At 43.3% G+C, this 19,287-nt stretch overlaps 1 protein-coding gene across 9 annotated transcripts in view; it reads left to right on the forward strand.

Moving 5' to 3' along the window:
- Window positions 1–17,770, forward strand: part of LCOR (ligand dependent nuclear receptor corepressor) — a 130,309-nt gene extending 112,539 nt beyond the window's left edge. For all 9 annotated transcript variants that reach the window (XM_070469959.1, XM_070469958.1, XM_020907549.2 and 6 more), the window contains one exon: window positions 2,912–17,770. In XM_070469959.1, the coding sequence (XP_070326060.1) occupies window positions 2,912–7,256 (4,345 nt within the window). In that variant the 3' untranslated portion in view covers window positions 7,257–17,770. The remainder of the gene's footprint in view (window positions 1–2,911) is intronic.
- The last annotated feature ends 1,517 nt before the right edge of the window (window positions 17,771–19,287 follow it).

The raw sequence follows: 19,287 nt of genomic DNA on the forward strand, positions 1-19,287 counted from the left end.
AGCCAGTCGGAAGAAAGATTTTTAATAAAATACAGACTGCCACTGTGACTTTTTTGTATTTAGGCAGTAGATTTACCTACTTGAGTGGCTCCCAAAGCTATCAATATATTTCAGTTCAGCATAATAAAAATAATAGCCAAACTTCAGTATTAGTGTACATGGTAATGACCCTTGAGTCATGAAGAAAGAATAAATTATGTTCAGAGGAAGAGACCATTTTTTAAAGACTTCCACCAAAAATACTTAAAATTTTTAATGTTTGTTGCTTGAAGGATAAACTTTTATTATCTCGAAAATCCACTTTGTGAGGTTATAAGAAAGTATTAATATACATTTCTGTTCTGAGTTATTTTCACTGAAGCATGTTTAATGTGACTGACTGACAATAATGGTAACTGGTATTTGTGTAAACTTTGTAGGTTTTCTTTGGCAACTATCTTAAGTGGTCGATGGGGGAGGTGCTCTGCTAAGATCTAAAATGGTTCAGTGTTTTGGCCAAAGTCACACAACTAGCAAAGCGTAGACTACTCTCCAGTGTCTCCCAGTACTATATCCTATAACACATAGTAACAGCAGTTAGTAACACCAGGTGCCTCCTAGGGAGAGTCCTTCAGCTGGGACCTCCTGACTTCCCCCTGAGCTGCAAAGTCTGCAGCTTGCAGGAGGAGTTTGTTAAGTCCCCATATATATCTCATTGAGTTCGAGAGTTGAAAATGATTTTGCAGTCACTTGCCCAAGGGTGACACAGGTGTCTCCCCTGCTCTAAAGGAAGGGAGGAGCTTCTTCCTGCTGACCTTCAAGATGGTTCCTCTCTTAAACCTTTTACTGAAGGACAGTATACAGAGAGAAAAATACACATATCATAAGTATCCTGTTCAGTAAGGTTATTTTCCAGTTGCTCTTGGTCTTTCCTTCTCTTTTGTTAGATTTTGGCCCTATGGCCAGCATGTACATATTCACCAACCCTATGCATCTGTTGTAATACTTCTATAATCTTTTTTCCCTGTTTATCCACAATTCAGTAATGAGTTTCACATTGAGGTAGGCATTTTCTAAGACATTTCTGGTTTTTCTAATTTGTAGTCTAATGCAGGCCTTTTCAGATACCCATGGTACCTCTGAAGAGAGCTTCTCTCTTACTAGTTATGACAATAAAAACACAGTATAACCCTTTTTTCTTGCAAAACAGTTTAAACCACAGATTTGATTAGTAGTTTCTTGGTGCTGTTTTGTTTTGTACTTGGGTGTGTTTCAGCTTTATTCACCACTTGGCCTTAAAAATCTCCATGAGTCGGAACAGAGAAAGTAAAATTGAGCACCTGCTTTTTTGTGCTTTGTGCTTTATATATGTTATCTAATATCTCACAACAATCCTTTGAAATACCGATACTTCAGTTCCAGCTTACAGATGAGGAAACCAGGGTACAGAGAGGTTAAGTAATTTGCCTAAGATCCTATAGCTAGTAAATGTCAGAGCCCGAAGTAGAATATCGGTTTTTCACATTCCACAATCTTTGCTCTTTCCACTAAAACAACACGGCTTCAGAGGCCACAAGAAGGTGAGGAAGTAGGAGACTGATGCAGACTGTCCAGGGCACACCTTTGTTTAAAGGCACCTCATGACAGCGAGATAAATTCAAAGATGGAAGAAAAAATAGCTGGAAGATACTATCAAACCCACTCCAGTATTCTTGTCTGGAGAATCCCACGAACAGAGGAGCCTGGTGGGCTACAGTCCACAGGGTCACAAAAAGTCAGACACGACTGAAGCGACTTAGTACACAAGATACTATCAAACAACATCTGCTCAGCACACATTTATTAAGCTGCCCTTCATACTTTGCTATGTTACGTAAAGAGTCAGATAATAGTCCCCTAAGGAATTAGGAGAGGAAAGAGAGAGGTTGGAAAGTTGTATAAAGCTCCAGAAAACTGCAACACATCAACTGCATGGGCCTAGTAAAAATTCCAACATCCAGAAACAGAAAGCAGCTCTTGAAAACCCTTGGCTATCTAAGTGGAAATTGCCTTTAACCTGTCCTCAACCTAGTATCATCCTTTCCTGCCCACAATGTCCTGTTTAAACCCTAAGAGTTATCCTAGATGATTTACAGAAATGGTTCAAAAGGGTTCTTGAATGTAGGATTGGCTTCCTGTGGATTATTCTAAAATGTTTATTAAAGGTCTAGGTAAATGTAACAGGTTATACTTGATGCACCATAATACTACTACGTTGCATTGACAGCTTTATGGTTTACAATGTGAGTTCGTATCTGTGTCCTCATTTAGAGGCTAGGAGTAAGAAATTGCTTGTCATTCATCTTTCAGTATATCTGAAGTGTAAAATTATTGATCTCTATTCCTCCATGACCTATAGGGTCAGAAGGATTCCTGCATCACTGTTTGCAGAATTCTAAAGTCCAGCCAATTGGTCAAGCTGAGAAACCCATGTTAAAACTATTATTTCTCTAAGTATTTCTAAACCAAGACTTGAAATACAGTGTATCTGAATTTTTGTCTATGATATGGACTTATGAACCAGTGATTATTTAACAGGAATGCCCAGGCCTAAAACAAAAATATATGTTGGCCAATTGGAGTTAATAATGTGGCCAAAATTTTAATTTTTGAAGAAAAACTTCTTTTCAATGATATTTCTTTTTTATAAGATAGAAATTATTTGTGAATAATCACTTTAAAAATTGTCACTAAAAATTGAAAATATTATAGGGTTGGCCTTATGTTTTCATTGAGTAGATGCTCCTAATCTATTGAATAAATAGCATATGGGCCCTGAGAAGCAGTTTTGGACAGAGAATAAAACATAAGTAACACTGATGAATTTCATAATGTAAAAATGGTTCTTTGGAGAATGACCATACTGATTTCTTCTTTCTCTTTGTCTGTCTAGTGAGAACTCAGCAGAGGCAATAGCAGTACATTCTAACCATCAGTCGAAGTCCCCACTGGAGAAGTTTATGGTCAAACTGTGCACACATCATCAGAAGCAGTTCATTCGTGTTCTGAACGATCTGTACACTGAGTCTCAGCCCGGCTCCGAGGACCTGCAGTCTTCTGATTCTGGAGCCATGGACGCCTCTACCTGCGATGCTGGCTGTGCCCAGCTCAGCTCCAGACATACAGAAAAGGATGCTCTGTCTCTCAACATGAAGTCTTCTACTTCTGTAGACTTGCCCATAGACTCTGCAGGCTCCCACAGCCCTCCACATTTGACAGAGCAGGCCCTAAAGGAGCCTCCGCCTGAGACAAACTCTGTAGATGGAACAGAGAAGACTCTGACTGTTGTCCAAAAAGATTCCTCTGAACTTCCAACCACTAAACCTAATTCAATGGATAATTCCACTCTGGGATACCTCACTGCACCGAATTCTTCCTCATTAAACTTCCACCGCATCTCTAAGAACCTGGAGGGGCAGACCACTGAACAGGAGCAAGACACAGATGTGAAAATATGTGAAGATGGTAAAGACCATGTGCAGAGCGCAGCTTTAGTAGAAAATCTAATTGCAGTAAAAGCGGCAGCTGAAAATAATGAGGAGAGCAACAGCTGTATTGTTTCTCAAAGAAATTCATTCAAAGCTTTATCAGAAGAGGCTTGGGACTCAGGGTTTATGGGGAATTCACCTAGAACTGCTGACAAAGAGAATGCTTTACAATGTAGCTCAAAAACACCTTTACGCCAGGACTTAGAGGCATGTGAACAAGATTCAAGGCCAAAGCAAGAGAACCATCTTCACTCCCTAGGAAGAAATAAAATGGGTTACCATTTACAGCCCAGTGATAAGGGCCAGTTTGATCATTCCAAAGATGGTTGGTTAGCCCCCAGCCCCATGCCACCTGTACACAAAACATCAAATGGACACTCACGAACCAAGATGATATCCACCTCCATTAAGACAGCTCGGAAAAGTAAAAGGGCATCAGGGTTGAGGATAAACGATTATGATAACCAGTGTGATGTCGTTTATATCAGCCAGCCAATAACAGAATGCCACTTTGAGAATCAAAGATCGATATTATCTTCTCGGAAAACAGCCAGGAAGAGTACTCGAGGATACTTTTTCAATGGCGATTGCTGTGAGCTGCCAACCGTTCGCACGCTGGCCAAGAATTTACACTCCCAAGAAAAAGCGAGCTGCTCAACCGTGGCATCAGAGGCAGTGGTCACTCCCAAGCAGACCCTTGTCACGTCAGCACCTCAACCTACAGTAGAAGTAGAGCATCCCGGAGAAGACAAGCCTGAAGAACCTAGTGAAGAAACAGCCCCTCTGACGGAAGGAGACAGAGATGCATCACCTGGAAAGGCATCTCAAGAGCCAGAGGTTTGCCCCGTGACGAATAATGCAAACCCGAGTGGCTCCCCCACATCAAAGGAAACAGCAGCCTCCAGCCCAGAGCGGCCCCTCCCTGCTCATCTTCCTGAAGAGGACCCACCAGAAGGCAGCTCCATGGTCTCAGCTCCCACAGGAAGTGAGATGTCTTCCCCTGGACAAGAGCAGCAGCCAGTTGAACTGCTGAGTACAGAGGAGATGAGTGTACCCCGAGACTGTCCCCTGCTTCCCGCCACAGAGAGCATTTCTGAGGGAGGCAGTGACGATGTTGCTCCCAGGCCTGGTTCCCCTCCTGAAACAGCAGAGAGAGAAGAAAGCCCTCTGTGTTCAGAAAATCAAAGTCCCTCTGCGGGCTTGGATCCTCCCACGAGCCCAGGAAAGGCCGAGGAAGAGCCAAGTGTCGCTACTGAGGCCGAGACCGAAGCCACTCAGAAGCTGGACACTGACCCACTCTCGAAGGAAAGCAGCACTTTGACAAGTGAAAACCCCAGTGAGATTGAGGAAAGTGAGGCAGCAGGCGGTACAGGAAAATTAGAGGCAGAGGATGGTGATGTCAAACATCCTTCAGAAAAAGATGCATGCCGTCAAAACTCTGAGTCACCTGAAGAGAATCTGGACAAGAAGAAAAAAGGTAGAAAATTACCTGAGGCCTCTGATAGGTGTCTCAGAAGTCAACTTGCAGACTCTTCCTCTGCCGAGAGGTGCCTAAAAAATCAAAGTTCAGATTCTTCCTCTCCTAGTGCTGACGTCAAGGTTTCTAAAAGTTCTGGTGCAAAACGCTCTAAAAAAGAAGGGCACCCTGTTGGGACAACACCCGAGAGCCTCCTTACTGAAGGCTTCCATACAAAAGCTCCGGAAGACACTGAAAACCCAATTGTCAACGAAAACACCCCTGAGAAAGAAAACACCCCTGAGAAAGACACCGAGCAGGAGGTTGAAGGGGGTGGGGTGATCACCAGGCAGACTTTTAAAAACATGCTGGTGAAAGAAGTCAAGGGGGAAGAAGGAAGTATTCTCCCCAGCAGTGATCCCTTAGCCACAGTTGGCCAGCCCCTGCCTGGAGAGAAACTGGAAATCTATGTTCAGTCTAAATTAGGTGAGAACAGCACTCAAGAGCCCTCTGAAAGCATACCTTGTACTTTCCCAGAACAATCACAGGGGAAGCCAGGACCTGTTCCTGCACAGGAGACGGAGGAGGCCGTGAATGAAATAGACAGTGCCGACAGTCAGCATAAAGATGGCGATAGTGATGACGTGCCGTCTAGCATGCTGGGATCATCAAGTAGTGGAAATGATGACACTGCAGTGCCCCAAAAATGGGCCCCAAGGCTTACAAGACTGACCTCCTCCACCTACAACCTAAGACACACTCATTCTCTGGACTCCTTGGATACTATAAAAGTGACTTCCGAAAAGGAAGCAGCACAAGGAAACCCAATCACAAAGGAAAATGCAGCTTCCGAGAGTGGAGATCCCGTCGATGAGGGTGATGTGGACACCGTGGTGGACGAGCAGCCGAAGTTTGTGGAATGGTGTGCTGAGGAGGAGAACCAAGAGCTCATTGCCAACTTCAATGCCCAGTACATGAAAGTTCAGAAGGGCTGGATCCAGCTGGAGAAAGAAGCCCAGCCAACACCAAGGGCAAGGAACAAGTCTGATAAGCTGAAGGAGATTTGGAAAAGCAAGAAAAGGTCACGGAAATGTCGGGGTTCACTGGAGGTTCAGAAGTTTTCTCCTGTTCAGATGTTGTTTATGACAAACTTTAAATTATCTAATATTTGTAAGTGGTTCTTAGAGACAACTGAAACCCGGTCTCTGGTCATTGTGAAGAAGCTCAATACTCGTCTTCCAGGTGACATCCCACCCGTCAAGCACTCTCTTCAGAAGTACCCTCCTTCCAGCCTGTACCCCAGTTCACTACAGGCCGAACGCTTGAAAAAACACTTGAAGAAATTTCCTGGAGCTACTCCTGCCAAGAACAATTGGAAAACACAGAAGCTCTGGGCTAAATTTCGAGAGAATCCCGACCAAGTGGAGCCAGAGGATGGCAGTGACATGAGCCTCAGCCCCAGTCCTGAAGAGAGTGTAGAGGAGGTCAAGGAAGGTAGAAGTAGCCATCCTCCCACCAACTCACCGACCCCAGCCAGTACCCGCATCCTTAGAAAATACTCCAACATTCGAGGAAAGCTCAGAGCCCAGCAGCGTCTGATCAAGAACGAGAAAGTCGAAAGCCCATTTGGTCCGGCTGTGGAAAGCAAACAGAGTTGCAAGAGTGTGTGCATCAACCCTCTGATGTCCCCCAAGCTCGCCCTGCAAGTCGGTGCGGATGGGTTTCCCATTAAGCCCAAGAGCACGGATGGAACGAAGGCAAGGAAAGGGAAGCAGGTGCCTGAGGCCTTGCCAAAAGCAGAGGTTCAGAATAAACGCAAGAGGACAGAAGGCGGCAGCACTCAGGACAGGAAGGACAAGGGGCCTGCGATGAAGGCCAGCAAAGAAAGGCATGTTGATGGGTCCACCAGAATCTCCGCTGCCAAGAAGCCAGCCGCAAGGGACAGAAGCAGCCAGCTGCCCAAAAAGACAGCTTCAAGAGAGAATAAAGTGAAGATCCCTAAAAAGTTAGCTGGGAAGAGCTACCCGCCCTCCAGGAAAGAAAAAGAGAATGCAAACAAAAGACCTACCCAGCCCTCTGCCTCAGATCCGGTGACAAAATCTGCAAAGCAAAAAGGGGCAGGTGAGTCCTCTTCCAGGCCACAGAAAGCCACAAATAGAAAGCAGAGCAGTGGAAAGACTCGGGCCAGACCCTCGACAAAAACCCCAGAGAACAGTGCGGCCCAGAGAAAGCGAAAGCTGAAGGCAAAGCTGGACTCTTCCCACAGCAAAAGAAGGCGGTTGGATGCAAAGTGATTCGCAGGGCGGTAGCCCAGAGTTAAAACTGTTCTATAGAAGTAACCCTTTATTTTGCATTAACTAAATCTGCTTTTATAAGCTTATCAAGCCTTTCAAATCTGCAGTTAATGGAGAACACCACAATTTAAGATGTCAGAAAGTGCGTCTCAGATGGAGAAGGGAACTTGCAGAGTCTTTCTCTGAGGCTGAGTAAGGGAAGTTATATATTATATTCTGGTTGTTCCTTGGGTTTTAAACTTGGAACCAAGCAGTTTTAGTTTTTAAAAGTACAGTGCCTTATTTATCCTTTTTGTTTTTAAATTTACAAAAGCTAAAAAGCTGATCTATGTGATTAAAGGCTTGTATTTTATACTTGATGCACAAGCACTTGTACTGTAGCCAAGAAGACCACCATCATGCACATAAAAGTAGCTTTTCAGCAGCCGCCCTGCAGTGTCAGTACACAAACAGATGCTCCTCTTTGCAGACCCCGGCAGTGAACTTCCCTCTGTCTTGTTTGTTTCAACGATATTTGAAAGCTAAACCAAATCATTTTTACAGTATGTGGAGAATGCAGAGGGAATTTATAGTTATTATAAAAGATTAATACTTCTGTTACCCCTTTTTAAAAATTCATATTCGTTGTTGGTCACTCATCTCTGATCTTTTGTCATTTGAGGAAATATATTCTAAATTATGTGCCCGTGGGACAAAAGGTGTGTCACAAGGTGTTAATACTGATATATGAGCTCTGAAAATTATTCACACCCCCCAAACTATTTGCATTACTGATTCTTCCCATCCTTTTCATTTTTGATCTTGCATGCTTGCTAGCACACTAATGAGGTTTTCATCATACTTTGGGAGAAAAAAAAAAAAGCTAATATCTTTTTGCCATAATTTGACAATTGGGATAAGAGTGACCATTCTAATTATTTTTCTTGTCTTGAGTACTTATGTATTCAAAGAAAGCCAAAATGTTATTTTCAGTAATAGGAAAGTTTAAAAGAGTGTGTGTGTATTAGGGGGTATTTGCATGTGGTTATAAAGCCACAAATGTCTCCCTTTTCCCCAGTTCTACAGTAAAATTCTTTCTTCTCCATGCAGTGTGATAGGGTGTTCATGAGCTGAGTAATTAGCATAGGCCAGATGGCTTAAATATAGCCTAGGGTCTCCATGAGCATTCCCCAAATCACTATGGCACCAGACTCAGAGTTATAAAAAGGTCAGAGCAGCCTTTCAGTTGGAGAAAGTAGCACCAACATCTCATTGTGTGCCCACACACATCCCAGTACCAGGAGCTGATGCTCAGCTGGTATTCCAGTGTGAAATGTACATGTTTAGAGTAGATGCCCTTTCTGATGGATTAACATCATACACTGTAGTTAATGCTTATAGAATCACAATGGCCTCTATCACGTCGGGCTCTGTTCCATGGCTCAAAAGCGAGAGCTGCAATATTTGTAACTGATGTTGTTTGAGACCTGAGATGAGTGTATTGGCTTTACCTTGGTGCCTGTAACATTGCTCTATTATAACACAGTGTGTACTCGGCATCTCCATTGGGCCACTCTGCCAATAAGTCTTGCTCGCTAAAGCTTCAGCCAGCTTCTCTGACATGCTCTGTCCCCAAAATAGGCTCGTATGGACAGCTGCTACTCCGTCCTTTTTATTAAAAGATTTTCCATCCCTATTGCTTGAAATCTGTTTGGATAAACCCCCATGTACCTGTTTTCATGCATTAGTTCATTCAGATCATGATAAAACAAGTTTTCTACCCATTCTGTTAAAGTTTTGCTGTATATAATGAAAACTTCTGCAGATTGGATAGGATTAGAAAAAAGTGTTTGATTCATGGGAAACTGAGCATGGTGTTGAATTTTGCAGATAGTGAAGCTTACTATCTTCAAAGAAGCCTTTTTGTTCCCCCCCTAGTGTCTCCTCTATCCCATGAGTCTTTTTTTTCTTTTTTTGTATCTTTGACCTTGGCCATTCCAGAGCTACCTATATTAATGAAACTGCTGAGTGTGTGTGTTGGCAACCTTCCTCAGCATTAAGTTGCACAGAAGCATTAACGTGTTTTAAGTAGGTTCATTTAATCTATGTAAGTGGTTTTAAAGTTTTTTTGAAAAATCTTTTCATAGAGTCGTCACTGGATATTGTTTTTGTGGTGACTTTACCAGTGGAGGTCTGCCCACATCAGGTCCCTGTATATACGTTCCAGGTGCCCCGTAGCTGCACACAGACTACCTTGTCAGGGTGCTTGGGTTAGGTTAGGGAGAGATGCCAGGCTGGAGGTAGGTGGCACTTTTCCAGTTGCAGGTTATAATTCATTCCATTCCTTTTCTTATTTCTTTTTCATTTTTAAAAGCTATCACTTCAAGATCATAGCCGCCTCTCCCATTCTAGACAGCATTGGAGAAAAGATATCAATGTGCATCTATTTATTTTATACACCTACCAATGCAATGGACCACCTTTAAAATCAACTTACACTTTATAACAGACTACATTTAAATAGACTGGGATTCTACATAAGTAAGACACTTAAAAGTTTAGAATTATATTTGTTGAATCTCACTTTTGCTGATTCAGTTAACTTTACTAATAGAAAAAGGAAAAAAGCAGACTTGAGGTCCAACTCTAGAAGGCACGTTTACACTTACAGCAGATGCTGGCAAGCCTGTCTCTCAGACACCTCCAAGCCTAGACTTGGTTCTGACTCAAGACTCCCCTTGATCTCCCCCTCCTTCCTGTAGCCGTCGTCGCAGTGTGGCTTGCACTGGACGTAAAGGCAGTCTGTCCCACCTTCTGGATTCCAAATTTAAAAGGACTTCAGCTCCTGGGCCTGTACTGAGAGAAGTGACTTTTGGAGCTGACATTGATGACCAGAGAACATCAGTATTCCCTCTGAGCTTCTGGGGGAGCTGGAAGACTCCTGGAAAGCAGTCACTGAAGCTCCACCATAGCTCCCCAGAGCTGGGCCCTCTTTAGGAGGTCCTTTTCCACCTCCCATTTTCTACCCTCTGAGGCTCCCCGGGTTTGGAGGAACCACCTGGAGTCTGCACCCTTGGTCAGGGTCCAGAGCCTCGCCCCTGGCACTGGCACAGACATTTTAACAGTCTTGCAGCACAGCAGGAAGGCTATGAACCTTTGTTCTGCTTGTGAGGCTACGTATGTACAAATGTTAGTCATGTCTGTTACCCTGAAGTTGCTAGTCCCTTGGCTCCCTGTGGTAGGCCAGTTCTGTTGTATCTGCACTTCATTAAAGACTTCTACACAAGCCTTATTTTAAAAATAATCTTAGGCCATGGGTTTCATGCCTCCTTGTTCCTGTGTAGTATAGATGGAAGAGGTGTAATTAGTCATCACCTCATAAACGTGGTTCTTCTAATGGGGTCCTCTGTGCATCATGAGACTGTGCAGGTGAATTCCTCACAGTTCAGATAGGTCATCAATAAACACATCACTTCATGACAGTCGTTTTGAATTGAAGTTTGGACTCTTCTCCTTTGGGATGAATTCTGTAGTGAAGACTGAAGCTGTCACTGTCATTTGTGGGCAGCTTGCCTATTGAGCCCTGGGCCTAAGAGCCAAGAAAGAAAGGCCAACGTGCCATGTGAGGCAAGCTGGAGATGCCGTAGTGAGTGCCACCATCGGCGAGTCTGGTATCTGGTCACTTTCCCTGGGACAGAACTGGAATTTCCCCAGGTGCTGGCCAAGGGTACCCCAACCGCCTGCTCCTTATGGTTTCAGATCAGCCCATGCAGGCTCTCATTTGGCCTACAGATGATCCTTCACTGTTCTGCAAACTGTGGGCTGGTCATGCTTTTGTAAATAAAAATGTATTGGAACACAGCCATACCCATTCATTTAGGTATTATCAGTGGCTGTATGTATTTGCGGCAGAGTTGAGTATCTGTAGCAGAGACCACGTGGCCCACAAAGCCTAGAATACTTAACTACTTGGACCTTTGAAAAAAAGTGTGTTGACCCATGCCTGAGAGAAGAATCTTTTTTCAGGGGGAAAAAAAAAAAAAACCTTGCTGGTTTATCTTCTCCTTTCTTCTGCCTCTTCTCTCTATCCTCTTCTTCTTCCTCCTCATCTTACCTCAGTTTTGTTCTTTTTTTCGTCTTTATTTTTTCATGCTACGAAAGAGACATGTTGCCACAGCACATCAAATACCATCTCCTGAAACCTGAACTGCCTTAGCCTCACATCCTGTTAGAATCACCCATCACCTTTAGCCTCTAGTCAGAATCCATGAGCAAATAGGCATTTGGAGTTCTAAAAGTATGTGGCCTGGGCCTCTCCTTTCATTCAGTTTTTATCATAGACTTGACTCTAGCTTCACTTCTTGTTTATTACTAATCAAGTAAGCCAAGATTTTATTTCTTTCAAAGTTAGTTGAGACTTCGTTAGGTGGCTCTTCAGTTTTCTTAACCTTACATTTAGATATGAAAAGCCTTTTCACAGAGGGAAAAAAAGTCCAATCACAAACCCAAATTGTTGTTTATTATAGTTCTGGCCAGCTTCTAGGAAAATGTATTGACACTATTTTTTTCAGTCACACACTCTTCTTTCAAAATAATTATATTAAAAGCAAGCCAACAACTGAAAAATAGAAGCTTGAAGTGCTTTAGAAAGAATAATAGAAAATTGGAGCATATTATAACCTGAATGTGACAGAATTTATGGATGGTATCTTTAGATTAAATCCAGTTAACTTCCAAGGTTTGTCTTCTCCCTCCCCAAAACTCAAGGATCCGTTTCTATGTTTTTTATCAAAATGAAGGATTGATAAAATTTTGTCAGTGGCTCTAGAACAATGACTGTTTCGTATGTTTTGAAACAGATAATTATCATTTGAATTGTTTACTATGAGTTTTTACCTTCTTATGGCTTGATAGCCACTGAAATACTGAAATTTTTCCAAGTATGAAGTCATGTCTGTGTCAGGCATCCACAAGGCAGTCCTCACATCCCAGCATTGTGTACTTTGCCCCAGGCTTGCTCCCAAGTCCTTTTCAGGGAAAAAAAGAGCAAAAAGATTACTGTAGTTAAAACTAGCAGAATCTGGGGAAGCCTGTTGAGACAGCCTTTGATATAGCTCATCCCTTGAAACATGAGAGCCGATTGCTGTCATCTCCAGTGGATGGGCTGGAGGACACAAAGGTCTGACTCCCTTCCCTTAAAGACATCCAGCCATGCTGAGGCAGAGCCCCAGAGTGCTCCGACACTGCTCCCGGCTCAGGGCTCATCATGCTGTACTGAGGACCCAGGCAATCGCCTGGGGCACTCTGCAGGCATCCTTGTTCTTGCTTTTTTGCCTCTGGTTTGAGCCAGTGCTGGCTATTTTCTTGCAATACCTTCCCTTTGATCCTTTCCCCAGAACCCTGGTGGTTTACATCAGTGCTCAGAAGGGCCGGTGAGCATGGTGACAGAGGCTCTTTCACCTGCATGGGACCATTCCATTTAACACAAAGTGCTCAGTAGGCAAGCCACATGGAAGTAGATTGCTCATTTAAAAAGATCCAACTTGCCCATAGTTGTATAATCCGCCAGAGATTGGAGGAATGCATTAAACAAGGTATAATGGGTTATGTTTTAAAGAAAAAAAGACCCCATGTGGCCCACATAGCCTAAAATAGAAACTATTTAATACCTGACCCTTTTCAGAAAAGGTTTACTGATCCTTGCCCAATCCTTACAATATGCCATTCAAGATCGAATTGTGTGGTAACTTAGGCACAAATGTATTTTTTTCATGTAGTCCAGCACTGCAACATTTCTTTCGTTTTAGATTTTACCATTTCTTGCCTGTTCATCTTAGCACACAGCTGCTATCCCACATTATTCCTAAATAATGTTCGTGTATTAAAGAACACATATCCCTTTGTGGATTGAATATTTGTTGAATTGTGGACATTCAAGCTGATCTACCAGAATACCAAGTTAAAGTGAAAAGTACAAAGTCTTTTAAACTAAAAGTACTACGATTGTCTTCATGTTTATGGGTTAAGGTGAACTTGACTCTCATGGAACAACATTCCTCGACAGCAGTGCTCAACATAAATGGATTTACTCATGAACTCAAAAGCCTAGAATACAGCCCCTCCCAGCAGGTACAGGGCGTGTTGGTTTCACCCCCAGAAACCATACAGTGTATTTGTGTACAGTATGTTTGCAAGTTTATCACTTCCCAAGCTTTGATCATTACTTGTGAACATACATGGCTGGTCTTTGCCTGTTTGAACCTCATTCCAGATCCCCCATTCTCGACTCTTAAAAATACCAGCATGTCAATGGCACCTTGTCAGCACACCAGCAGCTTTAGACTGAAGTTCAGGGTTCTCCAGCCTGGCCAGCGAAACCCACTCCTGCCTGGTTGGGCCTAGATCACCTCATTTTAAGGGCCCACCTTTGGCACCTTGCCTCTTCTCTCTTCTTCTGCCCCCAGGCCCCTTCCAGAAGACACCTTCTCTGGGAAGCCACCTACCTTTTGAGTGCATCGCTGAACATGTGTATGTCATATTACAAGCATTTCATGACTCTTTCTTATATTTAGCCATTGGGTCCAAATGCTATTCAGCTTTATCAGCTTTCTCACTCAAATTGTTTTCTGTTATCTACACTTCATGTCATCTTATAGCTAACACTGTAGAATTTGGGAGCTAGTTTGTGGAAGAGATGCTGTACAAACAAGATTTTCATAATTTTGTATATTTATACCACAGGTAGGGATGAGTTTTAGAGCCCTATAGCTTAAGGTTGTTAGTTTCACCAGTGATTTCGTCATTCTTAATAGCTCTAGGAGAGTGTGTGACTGTGATTTCAAATACATATATATAATACATATTTATACACACCACTGTGAAATTTATTTCACTGTGTAAATAGTGGTATTTTCCTGTTCAAATGCTTCTATAGAAAGTATTTATTTTAACAAACAAAAACGGTCAAAAGGGCTTTCCAAAAAAGTGTTCTTTCTAGAAAACCCATCCTCCCCAGCTCCCATGCTCAGCCACTGAACCCCCAAACTACATCATGAAGGCAGAAGGGTGAAACCTTGAAGCCCTCACTGTATTGGGGCAGACACAACTGCATTGGGAAGCTGAGCACATTCCCCACTGTCACCCCATCCCAAAACAAAGTGGGTCTCCCACGATGGGGTCAGCTGTGCCAGCCAGGGCATCGGGACTTGTCTCAAGCCACCCACTCCTTATATATGCAGTTGGCCCATTCTACTGTACATTTCAACAGCCTGTGCAGGGAGACAAGCCCTTGTTGTAACCCCAAGGAAATCCAAACCTATACCTGTGGGATATGGAGAAACCACTGGTTGCCTAAAGAAAGCATTAAGATGTATTTTAGTCTTTCTCACCTTCAGGAAAGACACCTGTTCCCGCTCTCTTAAACCAGGGGAGATAAGCTTGTTTCCTCCCTCACCTCGACAGTGCTGAGCACCTTAGCTCACAGCCGTCGCCGCCTCCTCCCCCACCCCCTATCTGTCTCACAAGCCTCCGCACAGATGTGGGTCAACCCCACCTATAACCGATGGTACAGAATGAGGCCGTCTGCTCTAAGGTGTATGCAGCGTTACTTCTCAGGAGTCCTGATCTGCAGTTCAGTCCCCGTAGATGAAACGGAACCGATGCTTTCCCATCGTGTTCCTCTTCCCTGTGCTCCATTCCTGGGCACCCCTGTCTGAGCCACAGCTTTGCTGTCCAGCTGGCTGGCTGGCCTGAGAACTGTAGCTCCAGGCCTGCGGAGAGCTTGGGACTGGACACGCAGGGATTCGTGTCATCCATTTGAACCATAATTTGCCTATTTACTTATGGCCTCCCTTTGTCTTTTCTAAATAAATGAGGAAGACACTTGAACAGTAATGCTGGAGAATGTTTTTTCTAAGATACTGTTTGTAAGCAAATCTGATTTTAAGATGAAATGTGAATGGGTAACTAGGTGCCAGGGAATTTAGCACTGAACTAGACAGTTGAAACTTTTTTAACCTTTGCAGGAAAAAATACTTTGCTCTCATCTAAATGTTCACAAGAAATAATGTTGTAAATAGTTTTTAAAAAAATATTTATTACATGTGCTGTATACAGATTCATGTTCCGAGTGATGTTGGTTTGCATTGTAGTATTGTAGAAGAATGTATTTTGAGCAGTGGACTTCCTTTCATAACACAGTACACACATGGAGAAAGAACAAAAATGAGCAGGTTGAGAGCTGTTTGGGGCATTTGATCTGTAATGTTACATCAAGTCCAAGCTTTAATTGCCCCCTCTTCTCATCTGGTTATGGTATATATTATATATATATATATGTATATGTATATATATATACACACACACACATGTATGTATGATAAACTGGTCAGTGGTCAGTCCCCAGAGCAGATTTCCAGGTGTTCTTTCTGATGTGTTGCCCGTAAGCAATAAGATTCTAGGTAATAACATTTATTCCGGGCTCTGCGTTAGCCCTTGTCTCAGTGGATAGGGTGGGGGGTAGAACAGCTCTTGCTAAGACCTCTTGCCTTTGCTGGAGAGGTTGCTGTACTTGAATTTTTTGCTTCTGTTTGTCTGCACGCTCCTTCACATTATACAATGCTAGCAATGGATGAGAAATCTGCCAGGACCAGACACCTCAAAAATTGGACATAGAGACTGAAAAATTACCAATTTTCCATGAATTTTTAGGGTTTACAGAATCTAGTTGAGGCAAAGCTCATTTGGTTATAGCATAAATGTAAGAACTTTTTGCATTAAAAATGTAAATGGTCAATACAAAGTCCCTTGACTATATATATGACCTACCTTTAAGAGCTAGCCCATTTCCTATATTCCTCTGTGCCTGGGTTTGAAATGTCCAAAGCCCCAGTGCGTGTCTGGGGTTAAACCCATTTAGGTTCATGCAAAGAGGGCAGTTGCTCCTCCAAGTATCCCAGCGTGTCCAGTCCAACAGGTTTCTAAGCTGTTTAGCAACCTCTCCTTGTGACCGTCCTGAACTTTATGAAAAATACCCCACACCCAGATAACCATGAATAGAATAATGTAGTTTTTTAGGCTTTTTGGAATATGTCTTCTCTTTTGTATTTATGATGGTGTTTGGAATTTTTCACTAGTGTTTTTTTAGATCGAAGTGGGTGCATTAGGATAAAACTTTCCATTGCTGCGCCTGAAAGCAAGCAAGAGGAAAGAAATGGACCTATGTGTGTCATTGGGAAGGTGACTACTTCTTGTGGTAGGGGGAGGGAGGGAGGGAGCGTGGTAGATTATGTGGGGGTAAAATAGAATTCCGGCCTGAGGCTCCCTGAGTCTTATTACCTTGTAATAAATAATCCCTTTATTAGCCTCACTTAATCTCAATAGAAGCCTGCTGTTTACCCTCAGGGAACAAGTAGTTTTCAAAATTGAGCTCCTCCAAGGTCATTGGCCAATGCCTGCGTGCAGGCATGGGTCGTCTTTGTGAACTCATGGCATTATTTTCCCATATGCATTATGATAGTATGAAATTCAACCCCAACCTGTATGAAAAGCACAGCCCAGGGTCCTCCTTTCAGGCTAGAGTTAATGCCTTTGAGAGGCCAGAGCGTCCTAGGAGGCCCATGCAATTTAACTGAAGCTCAGGTGCCGTGTTGGGTTTTTTATTCTTTTTAGGCCACAACCTTCAGAATGAGTTTAGGGCAGGGCTGCTGATCCAGCTGTGGATCCAGGGAGCTCTAAGATGAATCTCTACCGTTCCTGTAAAGGTCTTTCTGGTTCTTCCCAGTGTTGTCCTTGCTGAGGTCGGTCTCGTAGTTGTTCAGGTGTGCTCCTCTTTTGCTGTCTTGTGAGTTGTAGCCAGCGATCCAGATGCCCAAGGACAGTCTCCAGAGGGCCTCGCTCCTTCCCGGTACCATGTGTGTGCTCCTGACCTGTGTGAAGATGGTCTTGTCAAAAGTAGTGACATGAGAAATCCTGCAAATGGTAATCCGGTGATCAGCATGTTTCCCTTGGGCCTGGATTTCCACTATGTTAGTGAGTGTAGGAAAATACTGTGTCTGTTATGGATGAAAATTCAATGTATGCTGTGAATTTGTTGGTTTGAAACATTGAAAAATTTTCATTAGACAATGTTTACATACCTCACCTGAAGAACCTTTGAGAGTGTATATATGAAATTTAAAATATATTAAGTTGCTTTAAAAACAATATGTATAGCTATAAAAGTTGGAGTTATTTTAACTTTGAATATGTACCAAGTCTCAAATATTGAAATCTTGTGGACTCTGTGCTTCTGTGTTTTGCTTTCCTATTAGACTGTGTAGGAAACTGTGTTCTTGTTACTGGTAAAGGGGCCCTCAATGAAATCCAAGCTTGGAAGAATTTCCTAGGTTGTTTCAGATTTTCTTGTTTGGTTTTGAGGGGTGGGGTGTGGAGCTGGAGGCTGTGTGGGAGGGATTTCTCTAACATTGACATCTATTCCATGAGCTTTTCCTAGGCGCTTATTTTATTGCAGTGTATTAAACTTCTTTGATATTAAAGTGTGTTTGTGTAGTTACTGGAGAGGGTGCAGAACACGTGGAAACCTAGCATTCAACTTGTAGTCTGTGGCAAATTTGCTAAGTTGCCAGAGGGAACCAAAAAGCAATACTTCCTGCGACATCCCTCATGGTCCAGTGGTTAAGACTTCTGCCTTCCAGTGCAGGGAGTGCAGATTTGATCCCTGGTGGGGAAGCCCAGATCCCACATGCCTCACAAGCAAGAAAGCAAAACATAGAAACAATATTGTAACAAGTTCAATAAGACTTTAAAAATGATCCACATTAAAAAAATCTTAAAACAAACAACTCCAGAATACTTAATATGACTTTGGCCTAGGCCACCGATACTGGGACTTAAATCTGTTTGCTAGATCTATGGCCATTTTGTGAGTTATGCCTAACTTCAAAGAATAGGAAACCCAATGAATGGTCCTTGGGAATTCCCATGGCAGAACTGGGAAGACACTAGTGCTTCATCTTGAGGTTCAGGGAGCACCTGAATCCATGCTCCTGACCTCATTGCTAAATCTAGGGGGTGAAGTGCACAGCATCCCAGCTCCCTAGCCCATGCTGGATTGTGGCAGAAAGGTGGCAGGAATCCTTCCATCTACTTGCCTCATGACCTGTTCCATTATAGTCTTTCAACTCTCCTGTGTGTGTGCTAAGTTGCTTCAGTCGTGTTCATCTCTCTGTGACCCTATGAACCATGGCCTGCCAGGTTCCTATGTCCATGCGATTCTCCAGGCAAGAACACTGGAGTAGGTTGCAATGGCATCCTCCAGGGGATCTTCCCAACCCAGGGATTGAACCCACATCTCTTATCGTCTCCTGCACTGGCAAGTGGGTTATTTACCACTAGTGACACCTGGGAAGTCCTTCAATTCTCCTGGAGATGGGCATGTTGATGGATCCAGTAGGCCAGTGATTCATGGAATCAACCGTGATTTCTTTAACAGGTTCATCTGACATTGGCCATTGATACGCAGAACCCAATGGAAATAATCCGGCGGCTGGCAGTCAGCCTGGACACTTACCTTGGAGAATTACCTTGTTCAAGATTAGGACTTTTTGTTGTTAAAATAGTCCTCTTTTCCTCCAGTATTCATCCTGTGGTAGAAGAACTGAAGTCTGACCTGAGAGGTGCAGACTGGCTTGGGATGAGGGGTCATCTCTAACTCTGAGGGCTCAGGACATAGGGAGATTCATTATCGCCTATGATAATGAACAGGGAAACTCGGCAACTCTGGGACTTCCTTAGTGGCTCAGATGGTAAAGAATCTGCCTGCAGTGCAGGAGACCCAGGTTCAATTCCTGGGTTGGGAAGATCCCCTGGAGAAAGGAATGGCAACCCACTCCAGTATCCTTGCCTGGTGAATTCCATGGACAGAGGAGCCTGGTGGGCTACTGTCCATGGGGTAGCAGAGTCAGACACAACTGAGCAGCTAACCCACTTTGGCAACTCTAGTTGAAAGCCTGGACATTCCTTTGACTGCCTCCACCCTCCAACCAAGCACTGC

Source organism: Odocoileus virginianus, chromosome 7 (assembly GCF_023699985.2).
Source record: "Odocoileus virginianus isolate 20LAN1187 ecotype Illinois chromosome 7, Ovbor_1.2, whole genome shotgun sequence".
NCBI lineage: Eukaryota > Metazoa > Chordata > Mammalia > Artiodactyla > Cervidae > Odocoileus > Odocoileus virginianus.